Source organism: Anastrepha obliqua, chromosome 1 (genome assembly GCF_027943255.1).
Source record: "Anastrepha obliqua isolate idAnaObli1 chromosome 1, idAnaObli1_1.0, whole genome shotgun sequence".
Classification (NCBI taxonomy): domain Eukaryota; kingdom Metazoa; phylum Arthropoda; class Insecta; order Diptera; family Tephritidae; genus Anastrepha; species Anastrepha obliqua.
The window spans coordinates 4,890,949-4,911,090 of record NC_072892.1 but is presented as its reverse complement, the minus strand read 5'-3'; the positions used below and the strand labels follow the sequence as shown (position 1 = coordinate 4,911,090).

The 20,142-nt window shown below is 38.3% G+C and overlaps 2 protein-coding genes across 7 annotated transcripts in view; both read right to left on the bottom strand.

Moving 5' to 3' along the window:
• Positions 1 to 243: 243 nt before the first annotated feature.
• On the bottom strand, positions 244 to 1,280 carry LOC129253035 (uncharacterized). Of its 2 annotated transcripts, XR_008583692.1 has the most exons (3): positions 1,081 to 1,280; positions 672 to 1,019; positions 244 to 488 (listed from the first exon to the last, which is right to left on the bottom strand). XR_008583692.1 is itself a non-coding variant. In XM_054891262.1 (2 exons), exons 1-2 carry the CDS (start codon positions 1,112 to 1,114, stop codon positions 739 to 741), a joined length of 315 nt encoding a protein of 104 aa, XP_054747237.1. In that variant the 5' UTR covers positions 1,115 to 1,280; the 3' UTR covers positions 244 to 738. The 2 variants fall into 2 exon arrangements, 1 of the variants encoding a protein (XP_054747237.1); XM_054891262.1 differs by having other exon boundaries at positions 244 to 1,019.
• A 4,974-nt stretch (positions 1,281 to 6,254) lies between these two features.
• Positions 6,255 to 20,142, bottom strand: part of LOC129253459 (abl interactor 2) — a 45,506-nt gene continuing 31,618 nt past the window's right edge. For 3 of the 5 annotated variants that reach the window (XM_054891837.1, XM_054891836.1, XM_054891840.1), the window contains exons 2-4: positions 10,252 to 11,763; positions 9,950 to 10,186; positions 6,255 to 8,144 (exon numbers count right to left, since the gene is read on the bottom strand). In XM_054891837.1, the coding sequence (XP_054747812.1) occupies positions 8,016 to 8,144; positions 9,950 to 10,186; positions 10,252 to 11,724 (1,839 nt within the window). In that variant the 5' untranslated portion in view covers positions 11,725 to 11,763 and the 3' untranslated portion in view covers positions 6,255 to 8,015. Of the gene's footprint in view, positions 8,145 to 9,949; positions 10,187 to 10,251; positions 11,764 to 12,001; positions 12,274 to 12,369; positions 12,664 to 20,142 lie in introns of those variants that run through there. The other 2 variants (XM_054891838.1, XM_054891839.1) reach the window with 2 other exon arrangements.

The following is a 20,142-nucleotide window of genomic DNA, read 5'->3' as shown; positions in this document are numbered from 1 at the left end:
ATATAAGAAAATTTAAATTTTGTTTTACCAATATTTTATTTATTTATTCTAAGAAGATGACCAATTTTTCAGGCTCAAACGCGAATTTAAAAATTTTCCACATTTTGACTTGCGCTAAAACATCGGGCCTCATTTGCCTACAGTTACTTTAATTCCCCAAAATGTAGTAACTCACAAAATGGAAAAGGAATTTATGTTCTTAAAAAATATTAAAAAAACATTACGACGATTAAACAAATAAAATATTTTAATAACTTCCTTTTTATTTCAATTAAGTTCAATTCAACTATAAATGATTTCCATAAAATATTTTATTACAATAAATTTATCGGAACCATAAATTCTGCCTTAGTTTACGTGTACACGTAACCCGTAAACTTTATGAACGTGAACACACTGTGTTTGAAATGATTTCTTTTGTTGACAACGCGCTCTTGTATGAAATATAGCTCGTATAGTCCAAAGAGAATTCATAGAAGGTGACTTCGCTAGAGTACAATAACATTTACATGCATTTTATTTTTGCACTTTGATAGGTTGATTGTCAAAATTTCAATGAGAATATAATTAAACAAATAAGGCAACAACAAAAAAGCAGGTAATTTTGACATTCAAGTTATCAAATCGCAAGAAAAAAAAAAAAAAATAATAAGCTGCTATAGGGAAGTAACCTTGTATGGGCTCGCCTTGGTATAGTCCGCATAGTGCTTTTGTTTTCACCAGCTGAAACTTCCCATTTTACAATTCTTCGTGATGTGAGGGAAATTTTTTCAATATAGCATGATATAAATTGTAAAAGGCGTACACAGAAACCGAAACTATTACCATAAGCGCACCTCCAAAAGCTACGCTCAGGAAATTGCCATCGATAATACCAGTTGTGGTTTGGCGCTTAGAGCTCCATATCTGTTCCGTGCTGGCCGGATTCTGTTGTATTTGGGCAGTGCGTTCACTCATTAGCCGTTTCATGTCGTTCAAGCGTGCACGCAACACTTCTACGGACTCATTATCCAGATCGTCTGGTTGAAATAAAAATTTAAAAGAAAATATTCCATCTGTATATAAATAAATTTACTCCACCTCCAGTGTCAGGTACACTTTGGTACTGCGACATATTATTTTAGGTTTTTAAGTTACAAAAATTAAAACGATGTACAAATTCTTGAGCTTAATTTAATTTCGAAAAGTACTTTGTTTAGTTTTAGTTTTATGAAAACAAATTGATTAAAAATATATTGTGCGATGCTGTAAAACTTTAGATGAATGTTGATTAGATACGCCTAAGAGTATGCAACAGCATTCAGTGCGCAGGCGGCAAAGTTCTTCTTTTATTTTGGACATTCACAATAATCGAAAGTATGGCAGCCAAGGTATTCACAACGGAAGTTGAATGTAAAAAGCGAGTTAACGAATATTAAAAATATTCGACTGGCGAAAAATTCTTGCCAAATTGGCTGTGGTAGGAGGCTGTGTGCAATTTGCATAGCAAAAATATTTTCTAAACTTTTTAGGTCTTTGCTATGAAGTAGGCCATTATTACTAGATATATGAATTTTAATATTTAAAAGGGAAATCGGGTGCGTCTTAATGTTTTTTTCACAAATGGAGGGATTTACAATTTTAAGCCTACTCCGAACGGCAACTGGTTTTTTATGAGGAGGCTTGACATTGCCTGCCGACATTGCCTTCACTTGGTGTTACTGCCGAGTAGTCACGTACCAACCCATTCGGTTAAGGCGGACATTTAGCTTTCCACTCTTAAAATATTATATTAGTTATTTCAATCCAGTGTTTACACTCTGAATCCAGTGATAAATTGTGTTCCTGGACGGATTAAGGTGAACGTCACAAATGTTACACCAGTAGAAATTAGTTTGTCACCATCTTTTTGCATGATTTTTTTGACATCGATCATTTTTTAGTCCTTCAATCCTTCTCCAATTCTTCTTCGGAGAGGTTAATTATGTCGACGATGCCAACTTTACCTAGAAAATTTCCGTTTGGGAATAAGAAAAAGTAACGAGTGGCTAAATACGGTGAGTACGGTGATTGAAGCACGATTACGGTGTAATTTTCGCAAAAATTAAGGTTCGATTTTTTGATCAATTTTTTTTTTCGATAGCAGAAAATCGCCGATCACATCATAACTCGTCTAACCTTTGTATCTGTCAGAACCAAACTAAATATGCCATATATTTGAATCTTTAAACATACGTAAGTTCAGGGCATGTGTACCAACACAACAAAACAAAAAAATCGAAACTTAAACATGCGTTGCGAAATTTGAAAAGTCGCTTTACTATTTGAGAACAGAAGGCTAAATTCGGACCGAGTGGAATTTTATATACCCGCGCACAGTAAATCCATTGCTTTACTGTACGGCAAGTAGCGCCGCCTTGTTGGAACCAAATCTTGTAGAAATCACGGGCTTGAAGTCGCTTATCATGGCGCGACAGCGTTCGCTATTCACTGTTACATTGGCGCTAGGCTAGTCGTTGAAGAAATATGGGCCGATGCTTTCTCCAGTTCTTAAGCCAAGAATAGGCCTCATCGCTGAGCACCACCATATGTTGGCTGCGAGCGCGAATAACACTTTCCACAGAGCGTCGATATTCGTAATATCCGTAATTGTACGATTTGTAAACGTTGTTGAGGGGTAATGAATACTGAAGAAAATCAATGAATACAGAAGAAAATCATGTATTTAGTTTGACAGTAGTCACGCGTGATCTGTCCAAAAACCCTACTGGAGAAAGTAACTCCAATCTGATCACCCTTTATACATATATAAATGGTGGTTACGCTCTTTTTAGGTATTTGACCAAGCTTCTCCACCTATTTGTAGTTGTTTTAAGTCTACTCCGAACGGCAGATATTTCTTATGAGGATCTTATATGAACTTGTGAATATTTTTATAAAATATGATATGTCATTAAAAATATTTTTGGATCGAACATAATCCTTCTGAGAGTCAAACTGCTAACGCGCTGAGGAACTTTTTTATAAATTGTGCGAATTATAAAAGAAAGTAAAATCTTAGTTTTCACTCACTTTTTCCTCCATCACCGATATTCACAGCAAATAAGAATAATAAAAAGCAAAGAAAAAGGACAAGGAGGGCGCCGAAATGAGCTACAAATGCGCTGTGGAAACAGGGTAATTCACGAATTATCTGCCGTGGGAACATACCTAGCATTATGCTAGGCCTCTTCAATTCGCCACTTCTCTGCTAGGCTCATATGAAAACAACAACAAAGTTATGGAGCGAGATTCGTCACTAGGGAATATGGTTTTGCCTCATAAAAATGGTATAACTCACTATTATTTAGCAGCAATTTTCCAACGCTGCCAAGATATGTTTATTTACACCAGTTGTTCATCTATTCGCCACTTGCTAGCGTTTGGCGAAATAAAGGCCTTATGATACACTTGGGCACAGGTACGCGGATATAAAAATCTGCTAGAAACGTACTATTTCGCAACCAGTGAGATACGGTTCACTAGACAGGGCTAGTTTACTGGGGCGGCAGCCCTTGGTCGGGAAAAACCCGAGTAATTTCGGCAACGTAGAACCGGTTGTCATGGGAATGTAGATTTTTCTGCAGGAAGTAAAAACAAACTTTTATATTTTATTTCAAAGAAGATACATAAATTTAATTTGAATGCACATTTCGATCGATTTTTTTGTAGTATGTGACTCGTATTTTATTTAGTTATTTAAGGTATGCATACTCGCACGTAAAACTAACTAAGCATACATGGTTTGTTGCATACTTAAGCTAGAATTCCATACCAGTCCTTTTCGACACTGTGATGTTCGAAAATGTTCGGGCCTTTACTGACGTTACAGCCTGTAAGAGTTGGCAACTTCATACGATAATTTTCAGACGTGACATTTACTCCCAATGTTTACTGCGCATTTGCTACTTTTTAGTTATATTTCAAAATGATATTAATCTCTTTTCCATTTTTAACGTTTAAATATTAAATAAAATACCGAAGATTAAGTCGTTCCCATGACAGTCGGTTCTACGTGACCGGAACAACCCGGATTTATATCCGACCAAGGACGGACACTTCAGCAGAATTCCCTTTATATATGTGGGGAATGTTTATGCTGCTGCAACAACAGCAACCAGAATTTTCTCTTTGCTGACTTCCATTGTTAACACCCTGTAACTCACAACTGAATGGAACAAACAAAAAACAGCAAGATAATTTTTTTAGTGTGAAATGTCACCTTGGCAACGAGCATAACCTTTAAATTGTTTGATTCATGATTCAATTATTAAAGCTTTGCTCACTTGTGACATTAGAATTTTGACACTCTCTTACAAAAGGTCGCATTTAAGAAGGGCGTAGAAAGTGAAAAAATTAAATACCTTCTTGGTAAAAATGGTAGCAAAAAACGGTAACTGGTACAAACAGAAATTGCCAGGAATGATATTAAAAAAATGTTATTAAGTTAAACCCAGATTGATATTTAGTGAATTAATTTTTAAATTGAAAACTGATCACGAAGTTGGGAAGTTTTACCAATATGAAGCTATTATATTACCTAAGCAGTATGGCCCTAATGAATTCCTTGCGCCTTGCTTTACTATGCTATGCCCACGTAAGTTTGGAGTTTTGACCCCCAAGTCGCGATTATTCATTCCTAACTACTTGACAAACTACCACGGGCATGAAACACCAAATGATAGAAAATGTTGTTTGTAATAGCAGAGGCTCCTCGAAAGGCAATGGCACACCTCCGAGTGTATTTCTGCCATGAAAAAACTCCTCATAAAAAACCATCTGCCATCAGGAGGCTATGATTAGTTACATATTGCTAAATGAGCTCTTGTTGGTAACTTATGTATCTTTAAAGTGACGTAGTAAGTACTTCCCCCACCTGTATTTGAAAAGCATTGAACTCAAATTGTCAAAACGTCCATCTTTCACGTTCATTGCCCCAAAAAGATGCTTTGTGATATCCTGATTTAAGCTGTATGTCAGTATGTTTTCCATATCGTCTTGGTTATTCACATGCCGAGCAAGTGCTTATACACGCTTTTGAAAACGAAATGTTTTTCCTACAAATTTTACATTTCTTCCACTTTTGCTAAAAATTTCTAGATTTAACAACCTAGTGTCTTGCTAAGGGAACCGATTTGTCAAGAGAGAATGAGAAAGCTGCTTACTAAGCAAACCTTTTATTATTGAATCATGTGTTTGATTGATACTTTACGAGATATCGATCACACCAGCCAGCTACCAAGAACAGAATGGATTTATTTTTCCCCAAACTAATACAAAAACGTAGAAAAGACTAAAAAAATATAAATCCGCTTATGCCGTAAAAGATAAATTGGGGTAACTATGTGTATTAACAATCCTCCAAAAGCTGAGTTCGAAACGCCCAAAATTAGCCTAATTTTTTGCCTTTTACAGGCATTTCAGGAGTTGGTGGTAGACAGATGTTTCGAACATTAGTTGTAGGCGATAACTCTTCCTATACTTTATACAAGTTTTGCATAAAATTTCGACAATCAAACGAATAGAAACATATGTTAGTAAACTAATATGTACTTGAGGACGATCTACAATGCAATTAACTATTTGAAATTGGTTGAAATAAGAAGTTTTATTCTCATTAAAAAATAAATAAATGATTGGCGCGTTTGGTGTTTGGCTGAGCTCCTCCCCCTATTTGTGGTGTGCATCTTAATGTTGTTCCACAAATGGAGGTACGTACAGCTTTAAGCCGACTCCGAACCGCAAATGGTTTTTTATGAGGAGCTTTTACATGGCAGATATACTCTCAGAGATTTGCAATTGCCTGCTGAGGGGCGACCGCTATTAGAAAAAAACTGTTTCATCATTTTAGTGTATCATGCTCGGAGATTCGAACCTCCGTACTGCGAATGGTAGTTACGCACCAACCCATTAATTAATAAATTAATTGTCTGAAAATTCTTCTCTACAATACATTGGTATTTTGGTCTTATTAAGGGTGTTTTTTCTGGAGCTTGAGAAATTAAAATTATAATACAAAACAGAAATATTGTTGGGATGAATTTAATTTATTTAAATCTGGTAAATAGATTCATGGCATTTATTTTTTGAATGTCCGCCACGGCCACGAGTTACATGGTCCATTTGATCAGTTAAATTTTTGAAAAAAGTTCAATAAATCTGAATAAAAAATCTAAATGAGCCAAACCATTAAAAATGCGAGGCAAACGATGGTCATTTGGCTTCAATTCTTGCACGAGCTGTATTTTGTAGGCACATAAGCCAAGATCCTTACGTAAAATTTTCCACACAGTCGAAGGACAAAGTTTATCAAGTTGAGAACGATGACGATTCCACATTTCAGCGTCTTCTTCAACACTTCGCTCTCTCTATGAACTTCACGAACAAATTAATTTTTTTCAAAGTAAATTTCCACATTTCCTATTTCTCTTTCGTTAAACGATTCATAATGATTTGCCAAACCTTACTGGACAGAAATATCAACACAGTTTTCCATTCTGAGCTGTCTAATCCCCATACAAATACGGGGAATGCTGCTGAAATTACAGGCCTTGACCGGATATAAATCCGGTTCGTTCCGGTTACGTCGCGGGAACGCTTGATCGGTTCCCATATTTATGGATATCGATAGTTCTCATGCAGCTTAAAAAACTGCCGATACATACACATGCACATTTTGGTTATTTGAGTTGCCTTCTTTTATTGCCTACAACGCCTGTCAAAACCTGTACAGCTTTGAAAGCCACAATGCCTGCAAGGACTGGTGTGGAGTTCTAGCTTTAGCGCTATAAATAGTACATACGCATCGCAGCACGTTAATATAGTATATAAATCGAGTTAATTATTTAAATATTTAATTTATTAAATATAATATATATTTTATACCTGCACGCATATTATAATAGCTATGAGTTTTAAATAATCGTTAACAAATAATTCGCAAGCTATTTGTATAAGGAACTAACAAAATAACAAGCGCCTATTAACTTTAAGTTGAAACTAATTATTTTTTATTTTTACATTTTTATATTTGCGACAAACTGAAGATATAGTTTAGCAAAAAATTTAAACATATTCTATTTTAATATCGTTAATTGAATATATTATTGAAACATATGAGTTTTCATTCGAAAAATTGCACAATATTTTTTATTGTGTACATTATTTATATTTATTGTATTTTTTTATCTAAGCAAACATAAATTACAATAAGTTTGTGTGTGTGTGGAACAAATTCAATAGTTTCATTACTTAGGCCTAATTAAGCGTGTGATGTGGACGTTACGTAATTGCAATCACTGCGCTCTTAAAGGCTAAAATCTTTTACAAGTAATTTAGTTAGTACTTCTTGCAACCGAGCGTTAAAAAGTTCAATTTTTCAGCTGATATGACAATTACATTGTTGGATTTTTCCCCCCAAATATATATAATTACGTTTACAAACATGTACCATTATAGTGCATTTAATTAAATACTAAATCACTTAAAAGCTCATGTACATCAAAGGTATATGCATGCATATATGTGAATTTTACAGTTATCGCATTTTCATATTAGTGATTTACAAGTGCACATCACTGTGATCGCTATAAATTACTTTCTATCAAAAATGTATGTCTTTATGTATGTATGTATGTATATCAAACGGTTTTTATAATCACATAGACACAAATTCTAAATCAAATTCAATTCCATGTTGCAATCCACTGCCACACTTTCAAACATTCAAGTTTTTCGAGACACATTACAGCTCACCGCTCACTGATTAGCAAACACATTTATTACAAAACAAAAAATACAAAATCTAGGTACTTTATTAGTGGAAAATTTGTTATTATAGGTAATCTAAATATACATATTGTGAGTGCATAGTATATACTTTGGACAAATAGGTAAATGTAATAATATGGTGTGCGGGATGGACACAAATACGAAAGTACATTTCAATTTTCAAGTAGGACGTGCAAAATGTAAAGGATTTGCTTTGAGTCCACTGCTTATGCCATGGGTATATTGGCGGGTAAATACTCGAGGAAATTCGCTGGGAATTGTCCTTCTCGGGCGTCAATGGCACCGTAAAGCCAGTCTTCATTGATTTTATAAAGTATGGACACCATTTCATTCTCCTGGGAAAGAAAAAGAATTTTTAACACATTTTTAGTTAAAAAGGGGCATACACATACATATGTATGTTAAGTGTCATAATATGATAAAAAAGGATCATTTTTGGGATAAGTATGCGAAAATAACTATCAAAGGCCCTCTTTTATACCGTGTAAAAAATTTAAGGCGACATCTCTTACAAGATGGAATAAAATTCTTAGCATAGTGTGCAAACAAAAACTTTTTTAATAAAATTTACATTTTATTATTCTCAAATTGAATGACCTATAACACTCCATACCCAACAGTTTTCTAAAAACGTTGTGATAAAAATATGGAATGACTGGCCATTCGTATAGACAATGTCAAATTAATTTAGAGAAAAATGGTTAAATTCTTGAAATGCGCTGATCTACCTCTCGCTGTTGCAGAGACATTACTACATCGCTGAGCTCCAACAGAACTTTCGAAAATATCAATTTGATTTTGGAAAGCTTTAATTCGATAAAGAAAAGCGTAAATTCAATTTTAAAAAGTATCATATATATCATATTCTTTAAAGCCGTCTAATGTAGATAACATCAAATGTATTAAATGTGCCCGACGTGACGGAATCGGGTGTTGTTGAACACAGGTTGTAGTATTTTAAGACACCGTCCTTACTGTTAACGGTGGAGATGGCACCACAGCAATACAGAGAGTACGTCGTTTTCGTTGCGAGATAAAAAATTTAGGGGAAAATTTCAACTAGAATTCTGATGAAAATTTGTTATTGTCCAGTAGAAATATTTTTTTGTAAAGTACAACTGATGTTTTTAAAAGTATATTTGCCACTTTCTAAAGTACGTTTGTCTAATTTAAAACGCATTTAACGTTTTCCAAAATCGAAAAAGTTCTGTCCAAACTACATTTGACGCTTTCAAAAGAATATTTAATTATTCTGAAGGCCATTTAATACTTTCTAAAATCGAATTAACGCTTTCCAAAACCAAACTGGCATTTTTGAGAGTACTGTTGGAGAGGTGTAGACGGGTATATGAAGAAGGGTTTTCACCCCATATAGGATATAGGCAAGGCATATTGAACAGGTAGTAGCAGTAAAGCAAAAACAACAAGTATGTATTTTGTTTTTGTAAACAAAGATTGACCGTTTAGAGTAATAAAAACAATATTTGATAATTATATATATATATACATAATTGGCGCGTACACCCTTTTTGTGTGTTTGGCCGAAGCTCCTCCTCCTATTTGTGGTGTGCGACTTGATGTTGTTCCACAAATGGAGGGACCTACAGTTTCTAGCCGATTCCGAAAGGCAGATATTTTTATGAGAAGCTTTTTCATGGCAGAAATACACTCGGAGGGTTGCCATTGCCTGCCGAGGGGCTTAATTGATAATTAAGAGACCAAATAAATGGGTAAAATCAAATCAGCTGCTGAACTGTTACTACCTGTTCAATGTGCCTGGGATATAGGTTAGGTTAGGTAGTGCTAGCTGATCTGTAAATATATATATATATATAGTAAATGTATATATATATAATGGGATATAGGTTGGTTTGGAATATCGAACTTATTCTGGAGAAGTTGTAGTTTAACCTACTCAATATCGCGGATCTCACGAACCAACTCAAGCTCTCCATCTGTAATAGGCGGTGGTAATACGGGTACATAGCTTTACGTTGAAAACATTCAAGATAAGAGAGATTGTAAAGGTGTTAACTGTTGTCGGTGAATGTAGTTTAACTATGCGTTTATATTAGGTTTTCAAACTCTAATAAAGAACATCTATATGTATATTGTATATAACAAACTTTCTTTTGCCTACCTTCAATGCCAAATCACCCTCGTATTCGGCTGGAAAATTGTAGAGACAACGAACACGCAGCGGCTTGCTTTTAGCGGTTTGCTGCATACCATTAGCGGTCAACGTTGGCGCTGTTTCCTCCAATGGCACTTTCACATCGATATAATTTATTGGGAAAATGCCTTCACAGCCAGAACGCGTACGCCCACGATACCACTCGGCACTCATTTGTTCCAATATATAGACTTTCTCGTTTTCCTATAAACAATTGCCATATGAATTAATGCTTGGGCAGAACAACTAAAAAAAGTTTCGATACTCACCCTAAAACTAAGATCACCCTCTTCGACGCCATCAAAGTCGTATAACGCCACGCCATATGGCTTAGTTTCCTCCCCACCATTGCCAAATCCCAACCCTCCGCAAACACCCCCTCCCAACTGCAGTGCATCCGCTTTGCCCGATATTACGTCTAACAATGTAACACCATTCGGTGGCGGTGGTGGTGCACACAGTGGCATTGGCGGCGATGGTGGCGTTGGTGGTGAATTTTGACCGCCACTTGCGAGCTGTGGTTTCGGCAGCATTGGCGGCTTAGGTGCACGTGTCTTTTGCGACACTTTCGGTTTGATAATCGTTGGCGCACTAAGTGCGGGCGTGGGAGGTAAAAGACTTTTGCCATTGCAAAGTGGATTGTCGTTACTTAACTGGATGCGTGAGTTGATAGTGCTGAGATTGCGTACTGGCGCCGTACCGATGCTACTCGTTGCAGCTGAACTTCCATAAATAGTATCGGCAGCAGTGTTGAAACCGCTATCGAAGGCTTCCCATGGATCGAGTGGACTAGTGGTAGCTGGACGGCTACGTGCATTGAAATCATCCTCGAAACCGCTTTCCGGTTGAGAGACGCTGCCATTGTGTGGTGAACTGAAATTTGAATCGGAGCTGAAACTATCGACGCTCAAACAGTCACTATTCGATTTCTGTGTGAATGTTGGAGAACTTGGCGGCGAGTCGAAACTAATAAGCTGGGCTTCCGACACTCCTGAGGCACCGGCAGTAGCACTGCTATTTCCAGTAGCCAATGACGTGAGTGATGTGGAAGAGTAACTGTTATTCCAGTTTGCGTGCCAACTGTTAGCGCTGTTGCTACCATTTGTTGTAGAGGGCATGGCACTCCAGGTATTTGTGCTGCTGTTGCTGTTGTTACTTGTTGTTGCAACTGTAGTACTGTTAGCGGCATAAACACCACTGCTGACACCGTACACTTTACTTGCTTTGTTATTATTATTGAAGCTACTACTAACGCTTTTCTTGCTCCTAAAAATATTACTTAGTAACTTTGTTGAGTGTGCGGAGGGCGGTTGCGGCGCTTTGCGACCATTCACTTGCACTTTGGGTGGGGGCGGACGTGGCGGTGGTACTTTCCTGTGATTGCCATTCGAAGAATTTACGGTGGATGCTGCGTTGGCACCAAATGGATCATCATCCCAATTGGTGGTGGGCGTGTAGCGTGCTTGTGGAAATTTTCGTGTTATCGCCGACTGAGTGCTGTTATAGTTGTTGTTGCTGCTAATGCTGTTATTACGATTGTCCATGGATATGACTGAGGAAGGACCCTTCGGAGGTGGCGGCAGACTAATAGTCAATTTCTGAACACCACCATTTTGTTGTTGCTGCAGATGCTGTTGTTGTAGTTGTAAGCGCAACTGTTCGATGCTGGCGTTGGCACCGGCGGCAGCACTTTGACCGCGCGCTACCGGTGGCGCAGGCGCTGGCCTCGACGGGATGGTCATGCTACCACAGCAAGGTACAAAGCGACGGTGGAAGTGTTGCTTCAAAGAGAAAAAATAGTTATATATTGTTCAAAGCAAAGGCCCACAAATACAATCACAATAATGTCTGAATATCAATGAGAACGCCACACATACATTTCGGGGAATTTAATTAAATTTTCTTTTTATACCAGTACAATTAAGGCACAATAATTAACAGCACAAATATCAACAAAAACCTATTTGGGTGACGCAGACACAAAAAAATAATTTTTGCCTATATTAATAAGTAAATTACTTAGTTTATTTTAGTTTTCGCAGTGCTCCAGAAAATTTGTGTTTATTTTGAAATTGTTGGCGTTGAACTGTTCGTGGCAACGCAAAAATGCGCCCATTTAACGTTCAGCTGATAAGAAGGGCGACAATGACGCTGAACAAATTCTCACACTCACACATTAAAGTCTTTGTGCGACGGTGTTTTGCAAGAATAGCAAACTCGCGGTCTCCACCCTTTATTTCGATATTGAAAAAAAAAATTATACAAATTAATTCATATATGGAAATGTAAATAAATCTACTACGTCATATGTAATTGTACAAAAATAATTAGTGGCGCCGGGCAGACGTTGACCTTCTATGTATGTACATAGATCGCATTTTTCGTACATTATCTTTTATCTCGTTTCACTGTTGTCGGATATTTGATGCATTTGAAATGCCCGGGATAAATAGGCAGGTCACAACAACACCAGCAGCAACATCAGCAAAATTTTGGGGTGCTCCGCAAGATCGAGAGCACCATGGGTACCAAGAGATATCCCTCATTTTACTAGTGGTCAATTGCTTTCAGCACAAAACATTTTCCCTCCATCTCCTTGTGCTGTTACGAACAACCGTTATGTAAATAATCTAGTGCGCAAGAATATAAAAATATCTTTGAAATACAAACTGTTTTCTGAAACAGCTGTACAAACCTAAAACTGAAGCGTTTATAAGCGTTAATATGCAAAAATATTTATAATTCTGCTAATAAAGTCAACAATAACACTCTAACGAATTTCTTAACTTGTCACAAAAGCACGAATTCAAAGAAATCTGCCACTTCGCATGCACAATAACTGATAAATCCATATAAATTAACTGATGTATGTATGTGGGTACACTTGTGACGGCATTTCAATAGGAAAACGAACTACTTATATGTACACAATATCACATATGTACGCGATTAGGATTTCCTACTTACTCAAATACAAGTTCATCGTATGCATAGGAAACATGTACTCACTAGGTTGTTTAATAAGGTTTGCGGTTCAATAAGAAAAACACAATTTTATGGTTTGAAATACTCTTTATTATTCAGTATAGTCTCCCTGAGCATCAATACACTTATTCCAACGAGATTACAATTTATGAATTTCATCCTTGAAGTGAGGGCTGCAAAATATGCTTCCACAGCTGTTATAACCTCATCATTTGATGTAAAATGTTTTCCACGCATGATTTTTTCCAGCTCTAGAAACAGATGGAAGTCGCTAGGGCCCAAATCTGGTGAATTCGAACTTTAATTCGTGGATTTTAGCCATTATCAAAATGCTCTTGTGACACGCTGCATTGTCCTGATGAAAAATAATTTTTTTCTTCAGCTAGTCTGGAATTCAGAATTCATTGTTTTACCAGTTTGCAAGTAGTCCACAAACAAAATTCCTTTCCAATCTCAAAAAAACTGATGCTAACACCTTTTTGGCTGATTTTTGGAACCAGGTGATAGACCTAAGTCTCATCCAGAGTAATGAATCGGCACACAAAATCCATTTTATCCTTTCGAAAACGCTCTAAATGTTGCTGAGAAAGTCGTATTCGACTAAATATTTCTCAGTCACTCGACGATTTTCCAATTCTAAGATTTTTGATCTTGTTGTTGTTTTTGGGCGTCCTTGATATTAATCGCCTTCGAGGCTGGTACGACCACGATTAAATTCAGCAACCCATCTTTCTGCTGTACTAACTAAAGGCGATTAAAGGCGAAAAGTCCTAAGTGCATAACATTCGTTCATAAATTTTCTTTGCTTTTAAATCTTCCAAAAATAAAAATTCAATCACTGCACGATGCCTGATTTTTCCATTGTAGAAAACACGGTGACACGTCAATACGAAATGAAACTTCATATACGTTCATATGAGGAGTGTACCAACATAACAAAAAAAAAATGTTGCCTAATAGCAACGCCCTCCCTTATCCAACCGCAAAATTTATTGAACAACCTAGTATTATTTAAGGTAATGCGCATCATCGCGTGTGTGATTTTGCAACGCAATTATTATTACGTCTACAAAAAACAATTATAGAGAATCAGAGAAACGCAAACGTGTTTGGCTATGGAAACCCTTATCAGTAAAACCACCCCGTCAAAATGGCGTAACCAGACAACGGCATTAATTCCGACCGACCGGAAGTGACACCCACTACGAATAAGTGCCAAATAAATGTTCATAGAGGTGAGGAGGAGGTTAGACCGTTACAAGTAACAAGTCAGTGATCCCTGGCGACGAGTGGCATAAAGAAATAAAAAATATTTCATATTATATTTACGTATCAGGCATGTTCGCGTGTATGTAAATATAGACAAATTTGATGGGAATGACCCAAATCCGATATAATATGAGTTATTTTGCCAATTTAAATCTGTATGTATATGGAAGGTATTTTATTAAATAGAGCCACATTCGATGATGTTTTTGTATTTTTACCCTAATTTAATTCTTTATAAAGGGTGTTTTTTTAGAGGTTAGGTTTTCAAGTTGGCACTACTTTTTTCGTAGATGGTCTTTTTGACAGCTGTCACTTGATTTATGCTCAGTTTGGTTTGCCATTTCACAATGAATAGACTTACACCTGAACAACGTTTGCAAATCGTGCAAATTTATTACGAAAATAATGGTTCGGTTTGCGCGACGCATCGAAGAAAATTTTGTTCAGCGATGAAGCTCACTTTTGGTTGAATGGGTATGTCAATACGCAAAATTGTCGCATTTGGAGTGAACATAATCCACAAGCCATTGCTGAGACGCCGTTACATCCTCAAAAAGTCACTGTTTGGTGTGCTCTATGGGCAGAGGGAATCATTGGTCCATATTTCTTTAAAAATGAAGCCGGCCATAATGTTACAGTCAATGGAGAGCGCTATAGAGCCATGATTAATGACTTTTTCGTGCCTGAATTGGACGATGTTGATGTGGACGACCTTTGGTTCCAACAAGACGGCGCTACATGCCATACAGCCAACGTAACAATCGATTTATTGAAGGAAACTTTTGGTGAGCGCATTATCTCGCGCCGTGGACCTATGGCGTGGCCTCCAAGATCGTGCGATATAACACCGCTGGACTATTTCTTGTGGGGCTATGTGAAGTCGCTTGTCTACGCAGATAAGCCCGAGACGATTGACGTCTTGGAAGAGAATATTCGGCGCGTTATTGCTGACATACGGCCCCAATTGCTGCAAAAACTGGTCGAAAATTGGGCCTCTCGGCTGGAATTTATTCGAGCCAGCCGCGGCGGCCACTTGCCCGAAATCATTTTTAAAACATAATGGTAAACCCTTATCTTTATAATAAAGCCAAATTCTTGGCCATAACATTAAATTATATACGTTTTATTTCATCTTGAAAACCTAACCTCTAAAAAAAACACCCTTTACAATCCTTTTACTCTATATAGGTATGTAAGTACATACATATGTATGAGAAATTTTATTTCCATCGATTGCATCGAAATTTGAGCCGATTATTATGGCCACACCCCGAATGGGTCCCGGGCTTTAGTTTGAACTGATGTTGTTGCAGCAGTATAAACATTCCCCATATATGTGCGGAGAATGCTGATGGAGGGACAGTCCTTGGCCAGATATAAATCCGGGTCGTTCCGGTAACGTAGAACCGACTGTCGTGGGAACGAGTTTGAACTGATAGATGAGGCAGATATTTGTAAAATTGGTATTTATGGTCGGATTTGGCTGATATGTAGAGCCTATTACCCATTAATAAAAAAACTATAAATTACGCGAAGACCCGATACGTGGCCGAATTTGGTAAAAAAATAAAAACTTATCTAGTGCATTAAAAGTTTTTATTTTTTATTTTTTTACCAAATTCGGCTCACATACCAAGAATAGGCCACTGTAGGGAAAAATCTCTTCTCTATCTATATGAAAAAAACAAAGGTATAGGTAAGACGGCGCATAATTTGGGAACAGATAATCCGATGTAAGAAGTCCTTTTTTTGATTTTTTGATTTCGCCTCCGCTCAAAGAAACTGTTTACATGCGTCACACAGCCACCAGAACCATTGCGCTCTTTGCTATACGGCGACTCACAGAATCCATACATTTCGTGACAGGGGTAACGGATGTAAATTTTGAATTATTCACAAAGATATCAGAGGCCAATAATTTGTTAAAAATTACTGCAAGACATAAACAATTTTTCACCAAGATAGCGGAAATGCCATCTGTGACAGTTTTAGAAGTAAGATAGAGCTTCCTAATACCATTGATGACTGCTCTACACTTATTTAAAAAAATGCTCTGAACTTTTAACGTAATATAATACATGCAATAAAAAGTTTTGTAAATTTGTTGTTTAAAAACTTTTTCCAAGTGAGGCTCTATATCAAAGCACACCACTGTTTACGTCAGTCTTGAAGGTTAAACTAATTGAGCGAAAAATATTTAAATCTTTCAATTTATGATGATTTTTAACTAATTCCTCTGCGTGATGAATAAAAAAGGAAATGGCAGTTAACAAAGGAAGTTATTTGCTCACCAAGTGGTTGATACATACTACTACCATATATACGAACATATATCGTATCCTATAGAATTTCTGCATTCTTTGCATTTGAGATTACAAGGCTGTCTTAATTGTAAACAAACAATACGACCGGCATCCCTGACAAATGGAAAGCAGGGAGAGTGGTCCCACTACTGATACCTGGGAAACTCGCCAACCAAGGGGAGTCTTATCGGCGGATAACTCTCCTTTCCCCAGTAGTGAAGACACTTGAAGCTCTCCTACTCCCACTCTTCACGAAACACCTGGCCCCAGCCCCACATCAGCACGGATTCCGACGAGTGCATAGCACCACCACTGCACTCACCGCCATAAACGCCCAGATAAACCGCGGGCTTAACCAAAACCGCCCCTGCGAGGGGACTGTCCTAGTAGCGTTGGACCTGAAGAAGGCTTTCGATACAGTCAGCCATTCCACGCTACTAGATGATATTTATCAGTCGACACTCCCGCCAGGGCTGAAGAGGTGGTCCGCAAAAATACGGTGCACTAGACAGGGCTAGTGTAGAGCTCCAGCTTCCTCGAGAGTCCCGCGTAATCTTGGCACAACTACGTTCTGGATATTGTAGCAGGTTAAACTCCTACCTATCCAGAATCGACCCCGACATACTAAACATATGTCCTGCATGTGAAGGTACCCCGCACGACACTAACCACCTCTTCACATGCCCCATCAAACCCACTCATCTAACACCTCTCTCCCTCTGGACCCAACCCGTCGAAACTGCCAGTTTCCTGGGCCTACCGTTAGATGAGCTAGACGAAGACGACCGGTAATTTACACTACACTGACAGGGCGAAGATACTGCTACAACAACAACAACAGATGGTCCGCAAACTACCTGAGCGGTCGGCACTCGTCAGTGATTTTTCGAGATCAAACATCAAAGCAGAGGAAGATTAAGCAAGGTGTACCGCAGGGTGGTGTCCTTTCTCCCTTGCTGTTCAACTTCTACATCTCGAAGCTCCCCCAACCACCAGCGCACAGTGGTTCCGCCATAGGACATTGGATGAAAATAGTCATGTTAAAGTTATGCAACAATATTTAGCTAAATGTTAGTTCATTAGTCGTAGTAACTTAGAGTACAAAAGAAATTTCAACTGCACGAACAATTCACTTATAATTGTGCCTCCAAAGTAAGAGAATTTGAAAAGTGATAGTTAGCGTGGTCTCTGCTCCGTATTTACGCAGTTCCGGGAAGTGTTATCTAAGCATTACTGTGTTTATGACCTGTTGTACAATGGAAATTCAAGTTGAAGGTATGTACGACATGTTGAACGTTTTGTTATCTTTTTTAATTATTATTTAATAGGTTTTCAGACCGTAATAAGTTTGTAAAGTTTTAACTAAGTTCGCACGAATCTGCACAAATGAAACATACATTAAAATATTCTTACGTATGTCCTCTTTAAGGAAAAATAATTTCCAGCTGCGATGACCTGCGATTGCGCTTGATATAGGGTCTAATCTGTACCTATGCGTAGGATTTTGAAAAATGTGATTCTACCAAGATTGCTAATAAAGATTTTTTTTTGTTTTAGGTGTAAATTTGAACTGTTCATTTACGCGCATGCATATTCTGGACACGTGGTTATGTTACAATAGCATTAAAAATGATGTTGATAGATGTCGCCACGTACTGAAGAACATAATTCAAGCTTTACCAAACTCTGAGAATTTAACCTTAGAAGACGTTGAAAATCGTGTTTCTTGGATCTGTTCACGGATTTCTCGATACTGGAAAAAAGTGCAAAGATCAAAAACAAGGCTGATTGCCAAGTACAGTAATTGGTTAACTGAAACCGAATTATGTGTGTTGAAAAAGCGGGAGTCGGGCGAGGTGACAAACTCTACGAATCCTTCTCCGAGCGAACACAGGCAGAGGCACAGAAAAGATTTTGAGGATTGCAGCAAGAGGACAAAGCGTCGCAGGTTATCCGATCTAGCTAATGTTGATAGTTCCGCTATTCATGCAATACTAAGTAATTCAAAGCAATCAAATTCATATTCTTTAGAATTCAATACGGACGAAGTTTTGCCTCTATTTAATGAGGCAAAACTCACCAAACACCAGTATTTGTTATTAAGAGACTTTATTCATTCAAAATTGCCTAACGCTTTACCATCTTATAAAAAAGTTCTTGACGCAAAAAACGGTGTTACGAAACAGGAATTGGCGTTACAGAATCATCTGCCGAAATTAATTTACAATGTTTGTTGGACCAGCAAAAACCAGTATTGGTAAATATATCTCAATCAAGTTGCACTGAGTATGAATTAGTAGAATAAAAACATTTCTCAACTTAAAAACGTACTAAAAAGTCATTTATCACGCCAAAAGTTCTTATGACCGCTCTTCCTACGCGGCGGGACCACTGTGCAGCGGGAGTTTCCCTGATCTCATACGCTGACGACTGCACGATAATGGCGTCGGGCAATGACATTGATGGCCTGTGTTCCAAAGTGAACAACTACCTCACCGACCTTTCTCGCTTTTTCACTGCGAGGAATCTACAACTTTCCCCCACCAAGTCCACGGCGACCCTCTTTACCACCTGGACAAAGGAGGTCAAGCTGTCCCTTAAGGTAAAAGTCGATGACACACCGATTCCGACGGTAAATAACCCCAAAATTTTGGGTGTAACCTTTGACAGCTTGCTCTCCTTCTCTGCGCACACAACCGCAATTGCCACTAAAGTCCAAAATCGCAACAAGGTCCTCAAATCGCTGACCGGCAGCACTTGGGGCAGACAAAGAACTGTTGCTTTCGACATTTAAGGCAACTGGTCGGCCGGTTCTAAACTATGCTGCGCCTGTCTGGTCGCCTTGAACTAGTGATACGCAGTGGACAAAGCTACAGACATGCCAAAATACCGCCATTCGAACAGCGACCGGGTGCCTCCTGATGCCTCCCATTCAACACCTACATAACGTGGCACAAATGCTCCCAGTAGTGGAGCACAAGAAACTGCTCAGCAAGCAGTTCCTGCTGGGATGTTACCGCAGGTTTCACCCCTGCAGACACCTGCTTGAGCCTGAGCCGCTTCCCAGGCACGTCAGGAGACACCTCTTAGACTACGCTGACGAAATCCAGGACAAAACTGACCGCAACCTACTGGACCGGACAGTATTTAGACAGTCAATAAACGACATTCACCGGGAGACCGTTACCACCTTCATGAACTCCCGTCCTGTGAATGCCGCAATCGGAGTCCAACCACCACCTATTGCAGACGAAGAGCTCCAGCTTCCCCGTGAGACTCGTGTAACACTGGTAGAACTACGTTCTGGATACTGTAGCAGGTTAAACTCCTACATATCCAGAATCAACCCCGACATACCAAACACAAGTCCGGCATGTGAAGGTACCCCGCACGACACTAACCACCTCTTCACATGCCCCCTCATACCGACTCATCTAAGCCCCCTCTCCCTCTGGACCCAACCTGTCGAAACAGCATGTTTCCTGGGCCTACCCCTAGATGAGCTAGACGAAGATGACCGGTGATATGCCTACACTGACAGGGCTACCTATGCTGATAAAACAACAACAACAACCGGCAAGAACCAATAATATGGTGAGCGAA